This window comes from Seriola dumerili, unplaced genomic scaffold, assembly GCF_002260705.1.
Source record: "Seriola dumerili isolate Sdu_G_001 unplaced genomic scaffold, Sdu_1.0 BDQW01000306.1, whole genome shotgun sequence".
Taxonomy (NCBI): Eukaryota; Metazoa; Chordata; class Actinopteri; order Carangiformes; family Carangidae; genus Seriola; species Seriola dumerili.
In genome coordinates, this window is record NW_019174561.1 from 366,782 (window position 1) to 389,281 (window position 22,500).

The 22,500-nt window shown below is 44.1% G+C and overlaps 1 protein-coding gene across 1 annotated transcript in view; it reads left to right on the top strand.

The window, feature by feature from the left end:
• Positions 1–22,500, top strand: part of ptprt (protein tyrosine phosphatase, receptor type T) — a 324,259-nt gene that overhangs the window by 104,462 nt on the left and 197,297 nt on the right. Inside the window, exon 10 of the mRNA XM_022758722.1 lies at positions 11,845–12,138. Coding sequence (XP_022614443.1) covers positions 11,845–12,138 — 294 coding nt within the window. The remainder of the gene's footprint in view (positions 1–11,844; positions 12,139–22,500) is intronic.

Sequence of the window (22,500 nt, forward strand, 5' to 3'; positions counted from 1 at the left end):
AGGTGAGCCGCAGAAGAAAGGTGAACTCAGAGTGTGTAAGAGGAGAAGTGAACAAAGAGATCAGAGAGGAAGGAAGAGGAAGACGAGAAGGAAAAATGAACGACAACAGACAACTTTTCTTTACAACTAATCTGCAACAGGAAATAGTTTTTCTGGTGGGAAACCTGAAAGTTGTAAATATGTCAGTGAAATGTTGAGAGACGACCTTGGTAGTCATGGTTACAGTAATAAACAGTCATGGTTTGGTTAGGTTTTGGAGAAAAAAAATGGTGGTTTTGGGTTAAAATAAGTACTTCCTCAACATTAGACGATCGTTGTCGTCATGGTTACAGTAATAACAACGAACGGTCAGGGATAAAAGAAAATACATAAACAGCTACTTTCACACGGGAATCGAACACCGCTCTCGACGACCACTAGATGTCGCCTAGCAACAATACCTAACTATGATGTCATAATAAGCTTCTGCAGGGACGACCTGTGGGCTTCTCTCTGAGCTCACACGTTTCCTGTTTTCCTAGAAAACATATTCGATGTGGCGGTTTAGTTGTTTGGAAACTGAATTTCTAGCAAACAGAAGTGAAACCAGAGAAGCCAAAGCCGACAGTTTCAATCCCATCATCTCTTCCTGTCTCTACCCGCATCTCTCTGAACTCCAACCTGCTCGCTCGCTGTACGTTCACGGGGCGACGAGCGCCAGGAGGAGAGACGTGTCCACCCCGAGCGTCCTGCTGCGTCCCTCCGGAGGAGCTGACAGATTTGTGACTAATTCTCATCTCGTTAAAAACTGTCGGAGAATATTTTGCTGACGTTAAGAAGATCAGTGTCTCTCTTCAGGCTCTTGTTTCCTGAACTTCTCCCACCTTCAGCGTTTCCACTCCAGAGTTCAGACTTCTATCCGCCACGCTCATCCTCAGCAGCACGACAGCGAGCGAGCAGGTGGAGGTTTACCGTCTCGTTTTGACGGGAGTGATGCGGCGATGTGTCACAGACGCACGAATTTGGAGGAAATGAGCTTAAAATCAAAGACAGTGCTGCTTTGTAACCATCATCTCCTCATGTTGACAGTGTTAATAACTATAAATAAATACTGTGTTGTAGTGACCTGTTCTGCAAAATACTAAATATTCTTTAAGGTTTGTCAGACTTTTTAGTTTTTCCTCCTAAAGTTGTCATTTTTTAAACTTTCACCAAAGTGCTATACATATAAATATATATATATATTTATATGTATATACACACAGTATAATAAAGGTTAACAGCCAATAAAACAAGGGAAACAAAAAACAGACCTTCGGTTTATACTTATATTATAGATGAAAACACTGCAAACTATAAGAACAAAAGAAAACTTCAGCAGTTTCTATCTTTAGTTCATTAGTTATGATCATCCTTTGGTCCAGACGTCATGGGCGTTTCTTTTTCTCCTCGAGAAATCATTTTTTCTGTCACTACAATAAACTCAGATCGACTTCCCTTCATTCTGAGCCAACTTAGTTTGGGTGTCTTAATCAGACCCGCTGATTGGCTGTGACAGCACCCACCGGAGCCAATAGGAGTGTCTAGACGTCACCAGGCAAACGGAGAGACTCTAGTTTGTGCCGTAGAAACAGAAGCAGGAGGAGGAACACACATCCTGTTTGAATCAGCTGATGCTTTGAAAACATGAATCCACTGAACGACCTCATGTAACCTGAGTCTGTGGTTGGTCTTTAAGCTGAACTGACCAACTGAACTGTGTACAGGTCTATTTTATGGCAGCCATTTTAAATCTATCAGAGTGTGTGTGTGTGTGTGTGTGTGTGTGTGTGTGTGTATACACATGTGTGCTGTGAGGAGTGTGGGGATTCAGATCTTATTTCCCATGATTCTTGGCTCACACTTGCAAAGAACACTGTGACCCCTGACCCCCCTTTTTATTCTCTGTTCTTTCTTTCTCTCTCTCCCTCTCTCTCTCTCTCTCTCCCCCCCCTCTCTCCCCCTCTCTCCCCCTCTCTCCCTCTCTCTCTCCCTCTGTTAATCCCCCTCTCTCCTGTCTGTCCTCTGTGATAGATTCAGGCTCTTTTGATTAAAGCATTCTTTGTGACCAGGCAGTGGAAAAGAAGAAAGTTCCCTGTGTGTGTGTGTGTGTGTGTGTGTGTGTGTGTGTGTGTGTGTGTGTGTGTGTGTCTGCTGAATTCATTACACCAAGTAACAGGCCTGAGGGAGTATGGAGTGTGTTACTCACAGGTGTGTGCACACACATACACACACACTGAAAACACCCGATGTGGAGAAGAAGTGTTTATATAACTCTGAACACTTAGACACAGACTCTTATTTTGTTAGGTCATGTGAAGACAGGAAGAGAGAGCAGGTCAGAGGTGACGCCTCATGTGGGTGTGGCCTCAGGGTTCTGAGCAGCAGGTAGAAGCAGAACTGTGTGATGTTGTGAGAATAGAGCTGGGTTTCCCCCTCCTCATTATGTCACTCCAATTAAACATGACGACGGATTTCCCCGCGTCTGCTAATCGTCGGGGCGATTACATCCACCGCAGCAGCTGTTGTAGTATTCAATAAAAGACAAACACAGGAAGTTAAATATCCACGAAACACACAAGGGAATTTCAAAATGAGAACAGGAAATCAACCAAAGGTCCTGTCAGGGCAAACCATGACACATGGTAAACCTGCAGCGTTTATGGTCATGTGACTACAAGCTGTGTCATGTCACTTAAATTTTGTGTTACGAAAGTTTTTGTTTTTTGTTTTTAAACTCAGGTTTTTCACTGAGCAGGTAAATGGAAACATGGCTGCTACTACGACTCGCCCCTAGTATCCGAGGTGAGAAGTGACAAAGCACAACTATAATTTACATATTTATGTAAAATAAAAAAATAAATAAAAATGACAACCCTTTACACACAGGGTTGCTTTGTATTCTGGAAATATCGAGTGATAAACTTATTTTTATTTTTTTGATTATTTCTGCAAACAGCAATTTGAAAGAAAACACATCCAATACAAATTTGTTGCACTCAAACTCACAGAACGAGCTGGTTATCATTAACACGTCACTTGATGAGCTGCAGCGACGGTATCGCAGCTGGTCGGCGCTGACCTGAGCGCACGTGCGTGTCTTATCTACGGGGAGATGAACTGCTGTTCAAAGAGCTGCGAAATAGACCTGGACTGTGTTGCTGATAAGACGGCAACATACCGGGAGATAAGGAGACGGAGGAGATTAGAAAATAAAAAATAATGTGTAAAATAAGAGAGGAGAGAAAAATAATAGAAGCTGTTTCCAACTTTAAAAACATGCTAATTAATGAGACTCAGTCCAGTTGATGAACGCAAACAAACAGGAAGTTTAAACAGATACTTGACTTTGTCTTGACGTTGAAGGACGAGTCCCCTTTATTACAGCTCACTCTGATTGGTAATGATAACCTGACTTCCTGCCGTAGTCCTGCGCACGCAGTTCACCTGTGAAATGAAAGATCATTACCGACATTTTCATTGCAGTTATTCTCTGGTTTACCTCCAAATAAAGTGTCTGAACAGGTGCGGCTCACTCACCACCTGATCCCTCACGTTTCTTTATGTGTGAAACGTCTCTTAGTGATGATGTTTTCTACAGCTCACGTGAATAATAGTAATAATAAAAAACGTTGAGTAAATCGCCCACCGCTGCAGAGGAACTAGAGCCACGCTGTACTGAACGGAAATGATCCTTATGTATTAAACATATATCTTTAACATACATGTTGTCCCATATAAAGATTCATCTTAGATACTTTTAATATATGCACATGTACAGATGGTGCTGTGGGGATTTCATGTCGTTAGAAACGTATATCTTCATGTGTTCAGAGGATGATATGTATGTGATACATTATATATGTATAACATCGCTCTTCATATAGAGACATGTAATATTTTACATCATCTGACTGAAACCCAAAGTGCAGAGAGAGAGAGAGACAGAGACAGAGAGAGAGAGTTCATTTCCTTCTTGTCTATGTACTCTCTTATGTACTCTCTCTGTCTCTCTCTCTCTCTGTCTCTCTCTCTGTCTCTCTGTCTCTCTCTCTCTCTCTTCTCTTCTCTGTCTCTCTCTGTCTCTCTCTCTCTCTGTCTCTCTCTGTCTCTGTCTCTCTCTCTCCTCTCTCTCTCTCTCCTATAGGTGTCTCTCTCTCTCTGTCTCTCTCTGTCTTCTCTCTCTATGTCTCTCTCGTCTCTCTGTCCTTCTCTCTCTGTCTCTGTCTCTCTCTCTCCTCGTCTCTCGTCTGTCTGTCTCTCTCTCTCTGTCTCTCGTCTCTCTTCTTCTCTGTCCTCTCTCTCCTCTGTCTCTCTCTGTCTGTCTCTCTCTCTCTCTGCTCTGTCTCTCTCTGTCTCTGTCTCTTCTCCTCCTGTCCTCTCTCTCGTCTCTCTCCTCTGTCTCTCTCTCTCTGCTCTCTCTTCTCTCTGTTCTCTCTCTCTCTCTCTGTCTTCTCTCTCTCTGTGTCCTCTCTCCTTCTGTCCTTTCTGTCTCTCTTCTCTCCTCTCTCTCCTCTTGCTCTCTCTCTCTTCTTCTCTCTCTCTCTTGTCTCTCTCGTCCTCTCTCTCTCTCTTACCTCTGAAACGCGCACAAACAGCAGATTTTCTGGCAAGCGATCCTCATCTTTCTCGCTGCAAATGATTTTCTATTCCACCACCTTCCAATATGCACCCCCCCCCCCTTTGATGGGCTCAGGCCTCCTCTATCTGTCTCTCCATCACTGTCTCTCTCTCACACACACACACACACACACACACACACACACACGCACACGCACACACACTTTCCACTCTGTCCGTATCTGAATCTGTCTCTTTTGGAGAACATGGCGGCGCTCAGACGGATGTGATAGCACTTTTGGATTTGTCACACACATGTAAACAGAAATACACACCCACAAATACACACACACACTATTTGGCCCGTTACAAAGTGACCGGAGAGAAGAGCTGATAAAAAAAACTAATATCGCCAACAACACAACTATTACTCACTCCTTCACACTTTTTTCATCATTTCTTTACCTTTTCTTTTCTTAAACCTCCTCCTCCTTTAAGTATAAAACTGTGTGTGTGTGTGTGTGTGTGTGTGTGTGTGTGTGTGTGTGTGTGTGTGTGTGTGTGTGTGTTACACCGGGTGTCAGGAGAAGCGACAGTGAAATGAAGTGACAAACATTTAGAAAAACCTGAGAACTGCCACTGCCATTCTCTCTCTCTCTCTCTCTCTCGCTAACAGTCTGTCGATAACGGAAAAGGTTACAATCCGCTTTCACCCTTGGGTCACATGACTCTGCGGTGGTCACAGGTATTTATCAGCTCCGGCTCCAGGTGAACACGCTCATCTTCGCCGCTTTTCCTGCTGCGACGTCACTGTCGACACACCTGTCCACCTACCTGTCCAGCACGGAGCTGTTAAAACAGAAACACGGCGCTCCAGGATGAAAGAGTGAAGCTGCAGCCCCGAAATAAGTTTTAAAAACACACAGTCACAGATTGAAACGTCTCACGCGGAGGCTCTGACACATTTACAGAAGCACCAACCTGGAGATGAGATGCAGTTAGCTCGGCGGCTAGCAGCTCACGTTTTCTCTCCTGCGTTTAAAAAAACCTGCGTCTACCTGATCATTTTAGTGGAAAGAAGTTATAACAGTGATCAGTGATCAGTGGTCCAGATGTTTGGGAGTTAAGATACAGATCATGTAGCATGTCATTCCCCATCTCTCTATCCCACAATTCCCTGACATCTCTGTCCCGTTAGCGACAGAAGACAGATCGTCAGTCAGACTCAGAGGAGAAGTGTTTTGTTGTTACCAATTGTGCAGAAAGAAATAAGTCGTGATCACACTCATCAGTCAGAGCGATCGTTTTCTATGATTTATCCATTATTCAACATTCAACATGGAACAAATGGACACCTCAGCAGCTGCAGGGGTCTTTTTTATTTATTTTAAAAAAACAAAGCAGAAGCAAAGAACATTCAGAAAAAAAATCACACACACAAAAAAACATTTCCTCACAAAGTTTAAAATGCAAAATACAAAATGTTCACAATAACACAAAGAGATAAAAACTGATATTATGAAACTAAAACAAGCATATATACAGAACACACACACACACACACACACACACACAATCACACACTGTGGCTCTGCTCAAACATCATGCTGGGACTGGAATACAGTGCAGTAAAAAGGTAGATCTATATACTCTGTACCCTCAGGGTGTAGTAACACGGACCGCTTTTGAGTGTGCGATGCGTCTTCTGACAACAAGGCCCCATGATACGCAAAATAAAACCTTTATAGGGCCAAGACTGCTGCACACACACACACACACACACACACACACACGTACTGTACATACACACAAAGTCTTATTGGCCCACAGCTCCAGTGCTCTGCTGCTGCTGTATCCCATTTTAAAAACATCATGACCGCTGCTTGTTTTCACTGCAGCTCGAGCGAAGCTGCTGCAGAGACTAAATGGCGTCCTGCAGACGTCTCCTGTCCTCTGCTTCATATTCATATCTGACTTTGTGCTGCAGATGAATCCGGTGTAGAGTTTGATGGAGTCCTGATGTACAAAGATCACAGACAGCATTTGCAGTCATCTTCTATATCTGCAGGTTCATTTTTCATATATACCTTTAGGACTCATGAGAGACAAAAAAACTAAAACCCGTGCTGGTTTAAAGTTTGTTTTTAACCCGTTTTTATGCCTCTTTTGTCACTTAACGCTCTTGCATGCCAAGCCTAGTGCTGTCATCCAAAAATATCTGGCTTTAAAAAAAGAAATATTTATCCACAGTTCATTTTCTGCATTTTTTTTTTTATTTGTGTTTGGAAAATTCCCAGAAGAGGTAAATTCTCTGTTTGTGATTGAGCTTCACCTGCAGGAGAAGTGTGTGTGTGTGTGTGTGTGCATTTATAAAAGTATTTATCTGAGGCGATGTGCAGTGCAGCATGTTTGTATCTTATCATGAAGCACAAAGAGTTTCCTCCTGTTCAGGTGGATCTGCAGGATCGTACCAACAGGAAAACCTTCTTAACCTTTATACACGCACACGTGCGCTCTCTGGCCACGTTCTGAACTCGTGTCCAGCCTCGAACCTCACGGGGAAACGTTGGTTCTCTCATCACTTCATCCTCATGTTTCCCTCCTTCCTCTTTTGCCCAAGCATCCTTTCCTCCTCTGCTCATCCTCCTTTTCATCCCCTTCTTTCTTCTTCCTCTCTGACATCCTTTGACCAAATATTTCTTCCATCTTCCATCATCTCTTCCTTGCCCCCCCCCCCCCTCTATTGCTCCTCCCCACAGACATCCGTCTTTCTTCTTCCTCCCTCCCTCGTTCATCCCTTCCCTCGCACTTCATTAGCATCACTGTATGAAGTCTGACTGTAGTTGATTAGCAACCAGTGTGTCTGTTTCCATGTAGGGAGGCATGTGTGTGTTTTTTTTACATATTTAAAGAATGTGTGTTTCTTAGTTGTTTGTGTGTCTGAGTTCCACATGTGTGTGTGTGTGTGTGTGTGTGTGTGCACGTTCATGAGCTCGGGCGTCACTTTCTGTGGCGTTTTCACACGTGTGCAAGAAGTACAAATATGTGTTGCTATTTTCTATCATGGAAAATGTGCATCAGTGTTTCTGCATGTGGCCCCACCCCACCCCCACCCATCCACCCACCCCCACCCCTCCCTCGGTGTGATCCTGGGCGCCAGGTTGTGTGTCGCTGGGCGGTCTCTGTAACTCTCCCCTGTAAACGAGCTGGCAGAGGGAGGGATGGAGCGACGGTGGGAGGAAACAGACGGAGGGAGTAATTGAACGATCCCGCTCTCTCTTCCCGTGGAGCAACATCAGGAGAAGTTGTTGAATATAAATGATGTAATGAAGAGTCGGCTCCGTTAAAGCAGTTGTAAAACACAGTTAACAGGCCGCCGTTGGAGGGAAGTGTGGGTGTTCCGTCTTGTTACTGCGGCATGTGTACTCCACATCACGGCTGACCGTTTTGCAAATTGTGTGTTTGGGATTTTTCTGCATCTTCTTTTATTTATCTGTGTGTATTAAATCCGGCCCGCTTCAAAACAAGGGGAGGAAATTGCGACAGGATGAGAGCGTTTCGCTTCCAGTGAATCAGCCTGGAAGGAGTGAAGTGCTCTTTCATTAAGGCAGAGATGAAACCATTTAGAAAATGTGACACACAAAATGAAAGGAAACAGTCGGACTGAAGCCTTTGTTGACAAAATTGTTGTCTGTGTGTCTGTATGTGTGTGTGTGTGTGTGTGTGTGTGTGTGTGTGTGTGTGTGTGTGTGTGTGTCAGGATGATGAGGATCATTTATTTTTCTCCATCTTCTTTAAATTTTCTTTCCAAACCGTCGCGAAGAACAAAAGGTTTCATGAATATTAAGATATTTATTTTTGACTGGAGTCTATATGCATTCAAATACATGCACCTTTTTCTCACAGAGATGCTTATTGTTTTTTACCCTCTCCTCCAAACACACACACACACACACACACACACACACACACACACTTACTCACAGGCTGCATATAGTTGAGATGGATGAGTGTGTGCTGACTGACAGTTGATTCATCGGTCTTGCAGCCACCATACATATTCTAATGGGTCCTTGAGGAAAGTAAGAAAAAAAAAACTTGCACAGTGAAATCAGGACTTTTGCTTTTAGACAGCGGGAAGAGAAGGGGCCATTTTTCTTAGCCGGCATAACACAGCTGTCAACTGACAAAGCACCTGCCACAGAGAGAGAGAGAGAAAAAAGAAAAGATTAATACTAAGAGAACCCAGACTTCAGCCTTAAAATGACTCTTTTAGTTGCTTACTGTTTGGAGTGAGGAGTTAATGTGCACAATCACGCAGCATTTTGTTTTTTGAGCATCATAATCAGTTTATGGAGTCTGTGATGATAATAGCTCATTTGCTCACTTGCATGTTGGTGATTAATGAGTGACATCGGGGCGTCTGGATGATTGAAAATAGAGACGACACTGCTCTGAAGTGAATTCAGTTTGGGAAAAGATGCAGTGTCGATGTTACAAGTCAAACATCTTCTCTATCAGATAAGAACTCATGGGAGGAAGCGGGTTAACCTCCGTCTCTTACTGCTAGACACTGGAAGTGATTGTGGTCCATCTTTTGAACCTTTGGGTGAACGACCTTTCTTCCTGAACTGCAACTATATGAGATTGTATGCCTTTTTTCCCTTTCATATAAAGGTATGTAAGTACACAGATAAACCCGTGGATCTATTTTTATATCTTTTATTTATTTATTCATCATCATTTTTAAACCATCATAATTGTTGTCATAAACGCTGATGGCTACCAGTTCATGGGTGAGAGGTTGGGAGGGAGGGAGGGAGGGAGGGAGGAAGAGAGGGAGGGAAGATAAATCCAAACCGCTCTAGAAAAGAGATGTATAATGTTCAAACTTAATAAACATAAGTGATAAATAGTTGAACAGACCACCATGGCTAGAAAATACTTGATGCCTGACAGTAGACAGGTGAAACTGTCATGGTTTGCCCTGATGGACTCTTTATGTTTGGACTTTTGATTCATTTCCTGTTTTATTTTGTAGTAGAGTTCCTTGTGTGTTTTTACTTCCTGCCTTTTATCTCGTGTTTCCCTCCTTGTTGATTGTCTGCCCCGCCCCAGACTGTGTGTTACACCTGTGTTCGATCACTCTCGCCTCCCAGGTGTGTATTTAGTCTCCGTGCTCCCACTCGTCTCTGTCAGTCCGACCGTTGCGCTGCTGTTGATTTCCAGATGTTCTCCAGTTCTGCTCCTGTTCATTTAGCAGTTTGACTTCTCTGCAGTTTCACCAGTTTTGTACATTTCCTTTGTTTGTTAAAAGACCTTTTTCCCACCTCTACCCTTTTTGTGTTGTCTGCATTTGGGTTCAGTTATTCCTGCAAACGTGACAGAAACTAGGGGGTGAAATGAAGGAGGAGAGGGGAGGGATGGAGGGATGACATAAGACAAAGATCTTCATCTGCAGTTGGCACATTTAAAAACGATATAGAACCATGTTTTCTCTGTGCTGTTTAGTTTTCCAGTGGGGGAGGGAGGCGGGGGGGCACGTGAAGGGGCTCAAACAGGTATGATTTTATCTGTGTGGAAGCCTCTATGTCACAGCAAGGCTACAAACTTTATTGATCTAAAGGAACATTATGTTCCACTGCGATAAAGACCCAATACGATCAATAAGTGAGTCCACACTCTGCAGCATCCTCATGTGTTTGCTGTGTGACTGCACGGCGCTGTCCATGGTGCTGATCCCAGGACCGGCATATATGTAGGAGCTGTCCGTGGTACTTACCACAGTGATGATTCAGGAGTTTAAAGCAGCTATTTGTAAGTTTTGCCATTGCTACATAGCTAACGTTAGCATTAGCAGCTGTTTACTTACCAGTCTAGAAGAAGCATTTGAAGTTCAGCATCAATCTTCATTCTTTTACTCACAAACATCTGTCTCCAGAGGTGGAAAGAGACACTGATGTTAACTCTCGTCTCTATCACGTCCTTTCTTCTACTGAAGTTAGCATGCTAACCAGCTAGTGACTCATTGTAGCCTCCAATCTGCCCTGAGGAAGCAGCGCTGCTCGGAGGACATATTATAACCTCTCGTCTTGTAAACGCAACGATGACTGAAGCTCGTCGAGAACGATCACCATCACTCCGCTGCTGGCAAGAAACCACGTGCTGCAGCAGAGAAAACGTACATATAGCCCCTTTAATGTCCGTCAGGAAAGAAAAGAAAAACAATGTCACCGTCAACATGGTTGCTTCCACCTGTTCCTGTTGCTCTTTAACCGAGAGTGTTTCAGATCCAGGTTGCTGCGTCTCTGCATCGCTTTTGTAAGTGGCCACCTCCTCGTGCGTGGGCTGTATATTCTACCTTTGTGTGTATCAATTCAACGAGTACTCACTTCTCATATGGATCTTTGAAAACTCATTTTGAAAAGAAGCTTGTGTCTCACAAAGAAGAAAAGAAAAAAAGAAAAGCCCAGGAAGGAGTAATAAAGCATCGTATGCTTTTAGGCTTGACAGAGGCCATTATTTTTAAGTAGCATAATGTGAAAGTCTAGTGGCAAAGTAGCTGTCAGCAACATGTCAACAGAGTGATGGATTAGTGCTACAGGTGGGGAATTCACTCTCTCAAACGTCTCCTTTTTTTAGCCTCTAGCGCCTGTTTTCAATTCAGACGTCAAACCGCTTTAACTTCACATTTACATCACAGAGCGGCGGCGGCGGCGGCGGCTCTGACGGCATGAATAAGATTCCATCTCTAATTCCAAGATCACACATTCCTTCACAAAACGCGGTCGTCCGAGAGTCCGTGAGGGTGCGTGGGTATCAGAGCACAATGTGAGATGTTGGTGAAACCGGATATTGATATGCTCGTGACACAGTCATAACTTTCTTTCATGTTGCTGATGGATATTTGTGTTGTGGAAATGAACTGAGGGGTGACAATATCTTGGCAGGCGGGTTGCACATAAAACGCCACGTAATGAAATGATGCATTTCAAATTGTGTCTGCTACTTTTGGAAATTAAAGAGTGCCGTAAGAGTGAGTGTGTGTGTGTGTGTGTGTGTGTGTGTGTGTGTGTGTGTGTGTGTGTGTGTGTGTGTGTGTGTGTGGCAGCACTGATTGGACTTTAAAATAGTTTCCAGGGGAAGATGGGTTCAGGTTTGTATCTCAGCAGTGACGAGCTCAGGTGTTGGTGCAGTTTCTTCTTTGATCTTTATAAAAACAGAAAGGACTTCACTTAATCATCTACTCTGTTTTCCGTTGCACAGCTCCGCCCACCCCCATCGCTCCGCCCGAGCTTCTCGCCGTGGGCGCCACCTACCTTTGGATCAAGCCCAACGCCAACAGCATCATCGGCGACGGGCCGATCATCCTGAAGGAGGTGGAGTACCGCACCACTTCGGGGAACTGGGCGGAAACCCACGTGGTCGACGCCCCCACCTACAAGCTGTGGCATCTGGACCCAGACGTGGAGTATGAAATCAAGGTGCTGCTGTCCAGACCCGGGGAGGGAGGGACGGGGCCTCCGGGGCCGCCGCTGGTCACCAGGACCAAATGTGCAGGTGAGTGAGTTTGATTCTTCTTCTTCTTTGTGTTGCTCGGGTCTTTGATTCACTTCCTGTCTGAGGGCGACTCTGTGCTGGAGCTGATCGGTCTGAAACAGTGTGTGTGTGTGTGTGTGTGTGTGTGTGTGTGCGTGTGTGTGTGGATTAGTTAACGCAGCAGGAAACCTGGGCCTCAGTACAGCTCCTCTCTGTGGACTCTGTTGTTCACAGCTATTCACTTCCTCTTTCTTTCCTCATCACCACAACAATCCTTCCACCTCTCTTCCTCTTCCTCACTAACTCTTCCTCTTCTTCTTCTTCTGGCTTTCATTGCAGCTTATTACAACCCATAGTTACGACCAGTAACTTTCTCCCGACCCAAATCAGCCGCTGTAACTCTTTAACTTCCTTTAAATCGCTTCTTAAAACGCATTTCTTCGTCTCCGCCTTCGGTGATGCCCGACATGTGCTTTATTGTTTTTACTTATTTTATTGCCTCTTTTTTACTGTATTTACTATTTACTTTCACTCACTGTCAGATCTTTTTGCGTAACGTTGATTTATTTATGTTGTTTTACACTTTTTCTGATGCTCAGTTACTTTGGATTTTTCTTTTATCTGCTTTTCCTTTTTTTCTTGTGAAGCACTTTGTTAAGAAACGTGCTATATCAATAAAGTTATTGTTATTATTATTATTATTTTTATTATACTGACAGGAACGAAGTAGGAAGTCAGGTGAAAGTGATGAGACGTTTCCCATGTGAAACCAACAGTCAGTGTTTCTTTTACCCACGATCGTCCCACAGTCGTAACTGCGTGTTTGTTATCGTAACCATGACGACAAAGGTCCCCCTACCTTAATGAAGTACCAATATTTTAACCCAAGCCGCCATCTTTTCCTCAACCTAACTCCGTTGTTTTTGTGAAGGTGTGGTGTGGCGCACCTGTTGCCGTAGAGACGCTGCTGGGTCATATCAGCCTTTTCTCTCTCGTTCACATTCTGTGTCTCTTCCTTTCAGTCACTGTTTCTTTCTTTATCCTCTCACCTACCACACTTTTCTCCTCTTCTTATTCCCCTCCTCACTCTGCCCATCTCTCCGTGTCCCTGCCTTCCTCTTTTTTTATTTCTTTTCACATTCCCTCTCTTTCTGTCTGTCATTCTCGCTCAGCCACTTCTCTCCAGAGCTTTCTGCGCTGCAAAGAAAAGAGACAAAGGCCTTTGTCAGTGTTTTTCTTTTCCTGAGAGGAGAAGAGATGGAGGGAGTAAGACAAACAGAGAAGTGGAAGAAAAGGTGAAGGAGCTGTTTGTCTGTAAGAAAATATAGCTTGCGCGTGTGTGTGTGTGTGTGTGTGTGTGTGTGTGTGTGTGTGTGTGCGTGCGTGTGTGTGTGTGCATCTTGAGGCTGTAGTTGCTTTTGTAAGAAGTAAGTTACGCCAAAACTTTGGAGGGTTAAGTTGGCAGGTGCTTTAATTTGATTGGAGAGGGAATTATGTGGTGTGTGTGTTTGTGTGTGTGTGTGCATGTGTGTGTTGTTTATGTGGTAATCAGCAGGTGAAAATGACGTGTTAATAGTACAGACTCTCACTTTCCATCCATCAGTCTCTTCCTCTAAACCTTCTCTCGATCTTTCTCTTCCATTTTAAAGAGTAAAATCAACATTATTCAACATGTTTAATTACTGCCAACAAATACAAACTTTTTAAAATGGTAATAAGGATGAAGCTTCATTTATTAAAAGGCTCAGTGATTTCTCCAAACATCTGGACGTTGTAGATTTTAGCAAGTGTTCCTCCAGCAGCAGTAAACGTTGCCTCGTTGGGGATTATTTTCAACAGTGGATGAATACAAGACTTTTGATGTAGCAGGTAGTTTTCAACCTTACACACCAGATGGTTTGTCTGCGAAGGCTTTACTGGATGAACGCTGGCTTCGTTGGCAGGTGATTGGATGAATCATCTGTCCGTCACCGTGCATCATGTGACTTCAACCAATCAGACAAGGCCGTCAGTGCTCTTATCTCCTCCTCTTTCAATGACCAGAGACTGGTGATGTAACTGACGCTATAGCAGCGTCTGCGCTAACCTCTTCGCTTCTCGCTGTCTTCACACCTAAGACACGCCCACAGCTGCCAGTAGCTCCTCCCTCACGGGATGCTGATTGGTCGAAGCGTCGTGGTTCGGTCGTGGACATGAATTAGACCCACGTCACAGCTCTGATAAATAACCAGGAGAAATCATGAGCAGCTCTGTCTTTGACACACACACACACACACACACACACACACACACACACACACACACACACACGCAGAGTGTCAGACTCCCTGCCGTGCCCACCTGAAGCCCTCCCGCTTTGCTTTCACAAACACTTTTCTGGCTGACGACATACACTCTTGTGTACACACACACACACACACACACACACACACACACACACACTCTTCAAACTTTAATTTTGCTCAGACAAAACTTCAGATTGAAGACTCTCAAATCACAGAACATTTTGAGTGTGATGTGTTTTCACTGTGCATGTAGAAATAACTCCCTGCTGACAGGTGTGTGCGTGCGTGCGTGCGTGCGTGCGTGCGTGCGTGCGTGCGTGTGTGTGTAAAGCATATATGAAACATGTGTTTCTGGGCTAATGCTGCTGTGTTTAGCTGTCACAACCATTCACACTGTGTATTGTGTGTGTTTGTGTTTGTGTGTGTGTGTGAGTGTGTGTGAGTGTGTGTGTGTGATGGGATTGGAGCAGGCAGGTATGACAGATGTTCACAAGCCTGCCGGCCACTGGCAGGCTTGGTGTGTGTGTGTGTGTGTGTGTGTGTGTGTGTTGGTGTGTGTTACTCTCCACACCTTCTGCGTTCACCTTTCTCTTCCTGTTAGCATCTACAGCTGGGCTCAGGCCCCGCCCACAGGCCTCATCATCGCTGTGGCGCAGCGACTTGTGACATTTCAATCAGATTCATTGTGACGTCTCCGTGTTAAACTCTCATCAACTCTCCAGATGAATGAAAACGTTGCTTTCAGCTCATCAGCATTTCTCACAGTTAAACTGGTTGTTCTCCATGTTTTAGCTCAGTAACAGTGTTTATCTAAGAGATATGAACTGTAGGTCTGTACTTGGGTTTCACAGTGGTTTCATTTTATCTCCTGATGGTAGAAACATTTGAATTTGGTTGATATGTAATGAATCAGAGGGAAAATATTCAGCCTGCCGTTATGTTTGTGTCAAACGTTTTTATTTATCTTGGAGTTTAAGGAAATTCTGGCAACTGAGATTCTTTTTCTCTCATCACCATCATTTGATCTCTGCAGATAATTTACACACAATCTTTACACCGTCTCCTTTTAAAATGATTTCTGTCGGGAGTCGACGTTGAACCCTGAAACTGATTCAGTCGCTCTTCAGTCAAGTGTCGACCACAAAGGGAATTATTCTGTTTCTGTTGTGCTGTTGCTGAATTGCTGAATTGCCAACAGTTACGGCAACACGGACGTCCCAGCACTGATGGACGAAAGTGCTAACAACCATGACATTAGCATCCCGGTTTTAACTGTTGTACCGTTAGCTGTTGAGCTGAGCTGAAACTAGTCACTTACATTGAGCAGTGTAATCCTCAGACTCTCTGTCGGTGTTGGTTGCTGCCTTGTTATTTTCATTAATGGTGCGCAGTGAATCTTGGGATAGGTTGTGCCTCGAGGGATCCACCTGTTGGAGCCTTCGTTGCCCAGGAAACAAAGGACGCCTTTTGAAGCAGCCTTCGAAATGGGACGGTCAAGTCGCACCGCTGTCTTTAAATGAAGCAGGACACAGCGAATAATAATAATGATAATAATGATAATGATAATAATAATAAGAAGAATTATAACTGGCAACATCACTTACAACAGCGACACGTGGGAAATAGATCCGAACTGAAAAGAACTCGTAGTATTTGAAGAAACTTTCATGAATTTTACAAGCTACCTGCTGTAACCTGAAATGACTCCAAACAGATAAAGAGCCAATAAAGACACAAAAAAACAAGTGAATGATAAAAGACGTGATGTGCATTAACAGGTTTGATTTTCTGGCTCCGACACAGATTGAACCTCTGACGAGTTTTAACTGCAGATTCCTGTGAATCACCCTCCGCTCCTCCACCAGCTCCACTCTCCCATTGTTGCTCCTCTCCGCCGCCGCCGCCACCGCCGTCGCTCTGAATAGGATTCAGGCCATTTCTCCCAGAAGCTCTTCGGCGGCTCGGAGGAATTCGCCTCCTCGAGCGCGACGCATTTGCGAGAGCGATGTTGTGACGACCGGATCGAGGAGGCGAGCTTAAAATGAACTCTCCGGGTTTTTTTTTTTTTTTTTGCTCGGAGGTGCGGGCGAGGACGCGGCCTTGATAATGATTGATTTCATCATCCGTCCCCCCTCTCCACCTCCTCGGTCTCATCACTCCATCCTTCTGCTCCTCACTCCTTCCTCACTCTTCAAGGCTTTTGAACGACTCGCCCTGTTTTCATTTGGATAATTATTTCTCTTTCTACTCGTCTCGGTGGAGCGGTTATTCCCTCTCTCCTCCAGCATCCGACGTGTGTGTGACCTCTGTGCTTCGTCTTTCTCTCTTAAGTTGGCGACACTGCTTTGCTGCAGAGAGCATGTCGACACCCTCCCTTGACATTTCGCCACCCACCCCCCCTCTATTTCCTTCATCTTTGTCCTCTTTCCTCTCCTTCATCTTCCTCTTTACCCCTCCCTCGTCCTCTGTATTCCTTCCTCTCTTCTCTCTCTTGAAAATATTGCCTTAAACTCAATATTCACCGAACATAAAAAAGTGAATACAGGCTGTGATCCTTGTCTCTATAAATATCAGCTTTTAACTTCAGCGTTACCTCTCCAAAGTGCAACTGCATCCTCGTCTAATCTCCTCTCCTCACCTCTTCTCCTCCTCCTCCCACTTCTTCTCTCTTCCTTATAAATTCATATTTTTATGTGAGGGATGATAAAGTAAGTGTTGGCTAATATGTTACCCTATAAAGATAGACTTTTAATTCACCTGCTGCACATAAATCTTCCTTTTAGTGTCTTTTCTGCTCCTCTTCCTCCTCTAGCGTTTCCTCTCCTCCTCCCTTCTTTACAGGAGGCAGATGCTAATGTGAATGTTGGCTAATATTCAGCACTCTATAAAGACTTAATCCACCTGAGAGTTATATACTACAACCCAGCGCCTTCTTCTCCTCTCCCCCATCTCGCCCATTTCTTATAAAGTAGATCTTTATGTGAAGGATGGTAATGTGAGTGTTGGCTAATGTGTTGCCCCATAAAGATGGATTTTTAATTCACCTGCTGGGTATATTCTGATTTGGCTGACACCGCTGCTCCACTGTTCTGCCAAGCCAAGCAGTTTAGATGCAGTTAAGAGAGTGCATCCTTTTCTGCGTGAAACACCGGCAGAATCAAACTGCTCAGAGATCAGCTTTTGGAGGGACAATAAAAAAAAAATTAAAAAAAACAACACAGTCGATCCGTTAAAGAGAATCACTGAAGACGCCTCGACTCAACCCTGTGTCCCAGAGACGATGTTTCTTTACAACTGAACTGCAACAGCAAATTCATTCTGTCGGAAACGTAACTGCGACTGCAACTGTATAAACCAGTGGTTCTCAAAGTGGGGTCCGGGGACCCGCAGGGGTCCTTGAGGGGGCTCCTGGGGGACCCCAGCAAGAAGGGGAATCTATTATTTTCACTATAATTCCATCCACAAGTAAACTTTATTTGTATGGCACCATCCATACAAGAAATGAGACTGAATAATAAGTAACGTAATGACAGACTATTTGGTCGTAGGTCTTAAACACTTTACATCTCTAAAAGCAAAACTGTTATTAAAGGAGGTCTGACGTCTAATTTGTGTCACTTTAAGTCTTTGATCCAACGGTTTAAACCACAGACTGTAAATAAAGATGGACGCAGCCTCTGTGACGTCACCCACAGGTTTCTGAAGCTCAGAGTGAGCTGCTCCACCGTCGCCATCTTGGCAGTGTCTGACTCCGCCCCCTAACTCCCAGCTAATCTGAACATAGTCAAAGAGGAGGGGTGTGTGTGGAGTCATACGCTCACCCACCTGTCACTCAAAGAGGCCACACCCTCAGTCCTCCATAACTGTAGTCCCTAATAAAATGTAAACAGGTTAGTAATATAAACAGGGTACATGAAGGAGGAAATTAGCTCTAGAGACCAAAACAGTTTTTGTACCAGGCTGTAAACATGTTGATTTCTGCTGTAAAGTTGGACATTTTAACATGGGAGTCTATGGGGACTGACTCACTGTTGGAGCCAGACTCTAGTGGTCGTTAGAGGAACTGCAGCTCCTGGTTCTTCACTGTTGATGCTTCATGTTTCAGCTGCTTGGTCTAAACCATGACGGGGCTGTAGATTTGAACCCTGGTTTGTTTTTTGTGCGTCTGCCATACCTTTCCCCTGAACACAATCCAGCGAGTGATTCTGTTTCCAACTCAACGTGTTTGCTGTTACAGTTTAGTCGTATAGAAACGGAAACATCACTTTTAGGAGTCTGTGATGCTCTTCCCAGCTTCCTGTTAATGAGGTGACTGTTAGTCAGGAAGAGATATAATCAGATGGTACAAGAGTCGCTGCCAAATCACTGTCTGTCACCACCCGGCTTCACACTGCTCTCCCGTCACCTACTCCACATCCATCCGCCAAGCTGCGTCTCCTCTTCCTTTGCTGCCTGGAGCCGTCTGACGTCGCCAAAAATGACGCAGCGATTTCCATCTGCGCACCAGAGGATGATGTTTTGAGGTTTTTCCTCTCATGTGTCTCTCGGCCAAACCTCTACCGGAGATATATATCCTTATCTTCCGCAGACCACAGCGAAAACGTTGGCACACGCAGAGACGCCGGAGCACATGTGAAAAGTGCAGCTTTTTCATCCAGTATCAACCCTCATCACAGATGATCCCGCCTTTTTCAGCAGAGTGGATTTAGGCCTCTGGGACGTTCCTGCTTCATTTCCCTTCTGGACAAAGGTGACTGCTCTAATTATATCCAGTTCACTGGCCACTTTATCCAGCTCTCCCACACTAATGTGTCTGCAGAAGCCACAAGACAGCAGCTGAGAGAGGCAGCAGCACTTTTACCTTCCAGATCTGAGTGATTTTCCTTTTCAGGGAAGATTTTATTTAATCAAATCCTTGATCTAATGTTTGAGGAAACTGTAGTTTTCCTCCAGCTTTGGTTTTTGTTATCAATTCTTTTAGTAATTATCATATTTTACTCGCTGTAAAGACACTTACTGCCTTAAGGCCTTAATCATAGACTGCAAACAAAGATGGCCGTAGCCTCTGTGACATCACCCACGGGTTTCTGAAGCGCGGTTTTGAAGCTCAGAGTGAGCTGCTCCACCGTCGCCATCTTGGCAGTGTCTGACTCTACCCCCTAACTCTCAGCTAATCCAAAAATGGGCAAAGAGGAGGGGTGTGTGTGTGGAGCAGAGACTTCGATTTGTCACCTAAAGAGGCCACGCCCTGAATTCTCCATAACTTATATAAATAAAATGTAAACAGGTGAGTTATATATGCTCGGCCTAAATAGGAGAAAAAGAGGCTTTAAAACATTTAAAAGCATTATTTTATCTTTTTTCGTTTGTTTGAAATGTTGTGCAAATGATTTGTCGGCCCGCTTGCAATACCTTCACAACCATCGTAACAGACTTTACAACAGATGTATTTTTGCTTTTCGTCATTTCTCAAGTGAAATAGTTGAAATAAATGCTGCACATAAGTGGATTGAGTTGTACTTGACTGAAACTTGAGCATAATTATATGTGAGATGGACATTATTCACCTTCAAGGACAGTTTCCCAACATTAACTTGCATTAACTCGCCTTTTCATCTGAGGATAGTTTAAAAATCGAAGTCTGCTCGATGCGTCATGAGCATGTGCAGAGATTTGGACTCAGGAAGTCGCAGTTTCCCTCTCTTTCCTCCCGTCGCTCTGCCCCTCTTTCTCTCGGACCCATTCAAGCCTTCTTTACTGCTCTCTGACCAGAACGGCATCTTTTCATCTCTGCGCTGTGCGGCGTAAAGGAGGCTTTCACAATTGAAGGAGCTTGTTTCCACAGTGCCAAGAGCAATTGCACCAATCACAAAGTGGCCAGTTCTGCTGGTGAAAAGCTTCGTGTTTAGTAGTGAAATGAACAGTTGCCTTTGTTTCCTACTTTTTCATTCATTGTTATAAGTACAGTTTAAACGAGGCGGCTCATCGTTACCACGCTTTGCGCTTTCTGCGACTTCCCTTTTCTCGGACAGAGAAGAAAGAAAAAAACACAAACTACAAAGCAAATTAAGATTCAATCAGGAGATGGTTTAGTTGCATGAATATGTTTTTAGCCTGTAAGAAATTTAAGTTAATTGTAGCTGTACAGTAAACGGCTGAAGTACCAGATGTTTCTTTGCTGTAATCACAGATAATAAAAGGAAACTCTACTCCTTCCACTCCATTCTGAGTCCAGTGTTTCCCTCCAAAAGCTCCAGAGCAGGAGAACTGAAATCTTTCTGGGGGGGGGGGGCATGAGTCAATCCTCATGTAATCACACTTTAGAGAAGAGAGGGCTTGAACGGAGGATAAAACTCAACTCAGATCAGATAAAACTGCCTCCTCTTGTTCTCACATTTCTTCAGAGGAACGTCTCTCGGCCTCTTCTGTTTTGTGTGTTCTCTCTCTTTTTCTCAGAACATCTTATAATTCTTTTGTCCTTTTTATTTTTTTTCTCCCTTCTCTGTTCCTATCATGCTTCTCGATGTAAAACCAACTGTCCTGCTGTGTTTTGTTCTCGTCCCTTTGAGTTTCCATGTCAGCATTTTTTGGAGTCTGAATGTCTGTCATGTCCTCAGTCCTCTGTCCTTTCATCCTTTCTTTTTTAGTTTCCCCTTCCTGTCTTTTAAGGTCATTCTTCTTTCTCTCTTTTTTTTTTTTTTGGTTCTCCGCAATCCGACGTTCTCTCATTCACAGGCTGAGACCGACAACCACCCACAGAGCGCCTCGCACTTTCCTGTGAAGTCTTCTTTTGAATTTGCTCTGATGTCTTGTCACTCTTTCAGCGTAGCCTCATTGTGGCTGTTGTTGCGGCTTTGTTGCACTGTTGAAATCCTGCGTCATGCAGTGCCCCCTTTTAACTGACTGAAGCGTGTCGGTTTGAGGGACATGTGCCACTCTCGTCGCTCGAAACGCGACAGGGTTATTATGCTGTGTTCAACTTTAAAACCAACTTTTGAAGTCCCATTGTTCTCACATTCAATCCGAGACGGCAACAGGGAAGAGAGTGCCTGCAGTGGAGGTCCTAGACTCTGGGGGAAGTAGCCCATCAAAGAGGCCCCCCCCACCCCCCCACCCCCCACATGCATACTTTTGTCAGACACTACAATTTACAGATGTCCCCCAAACGCCCCACATGCAGAATATTGGAAGATGGTACAATTTACACATGTCCCCTAAATTAGTTACAGGGAGGTGAAAAAGCAATGAAAATTATGTCACACAAAACAATGAAAGTCAGGTGTAAGTGTGTGTGTGTGTGTTTGTGTGTGTGTGTGTTGCTTTCACAATATGGAAAAACACACACACAAACACACACACACACATATACACGCACAAACTTGCAGGAACATTACTTCTCAAAATACATTAAAAAGTAATCTTAGGAAGACATTATGAAGTCGCAGCTGCGTCTTGTTCAGAAGTTATCTGAGCTCCTATTTAAAAACAGAGAAGATTTCCCCCCGACAGTCTGCGCTCCACCTGCCTCCTCCGACACGTCACCGTGTTGACGCGTCTCCTCCTGGATCCATCGGTTCCAGGAGGATTTCTAATTCACAGACCAGAGTCCTGGTGAGGAACAGCTGTTTGTACTGTTGATTGTTATAGATCAAAATAATACGAGTATTACTTATAGGTAATGTCGTTACCAATAATAATAATGAGTGTTGTTAAACATATTAAAAACACATTAAATTAACTTTTGCTTTTTTACTTTTTAAATGTGTTTCCTGTCTTCCTGGTGGGGGGTGGGGGTGGGGGGTGTCTAAACTGAGCATGTGCAGTACGAGTGTCGTCACTCACGCATGTTTCTGATTGGAGGGAATAAGACTCGTCACAACCGTCTCCCATTAACTACTCATCAGTTTATCATCATTGATGTGGGGCTTGTCTTTGTTTTAACCGGCCGTTAAACGAGAAGTTTCAGAGCAGTGTGAGCGTTTCACCTGAAGCGTCGTCCCTTTAAATTAAAGTTTAAGGAAATTCGTGGCCCTCAGGAGAAAATCCAACATTTCAGGAAACGAATGAAACCGAAAGTCTTTTGAATCAAACGTTATGA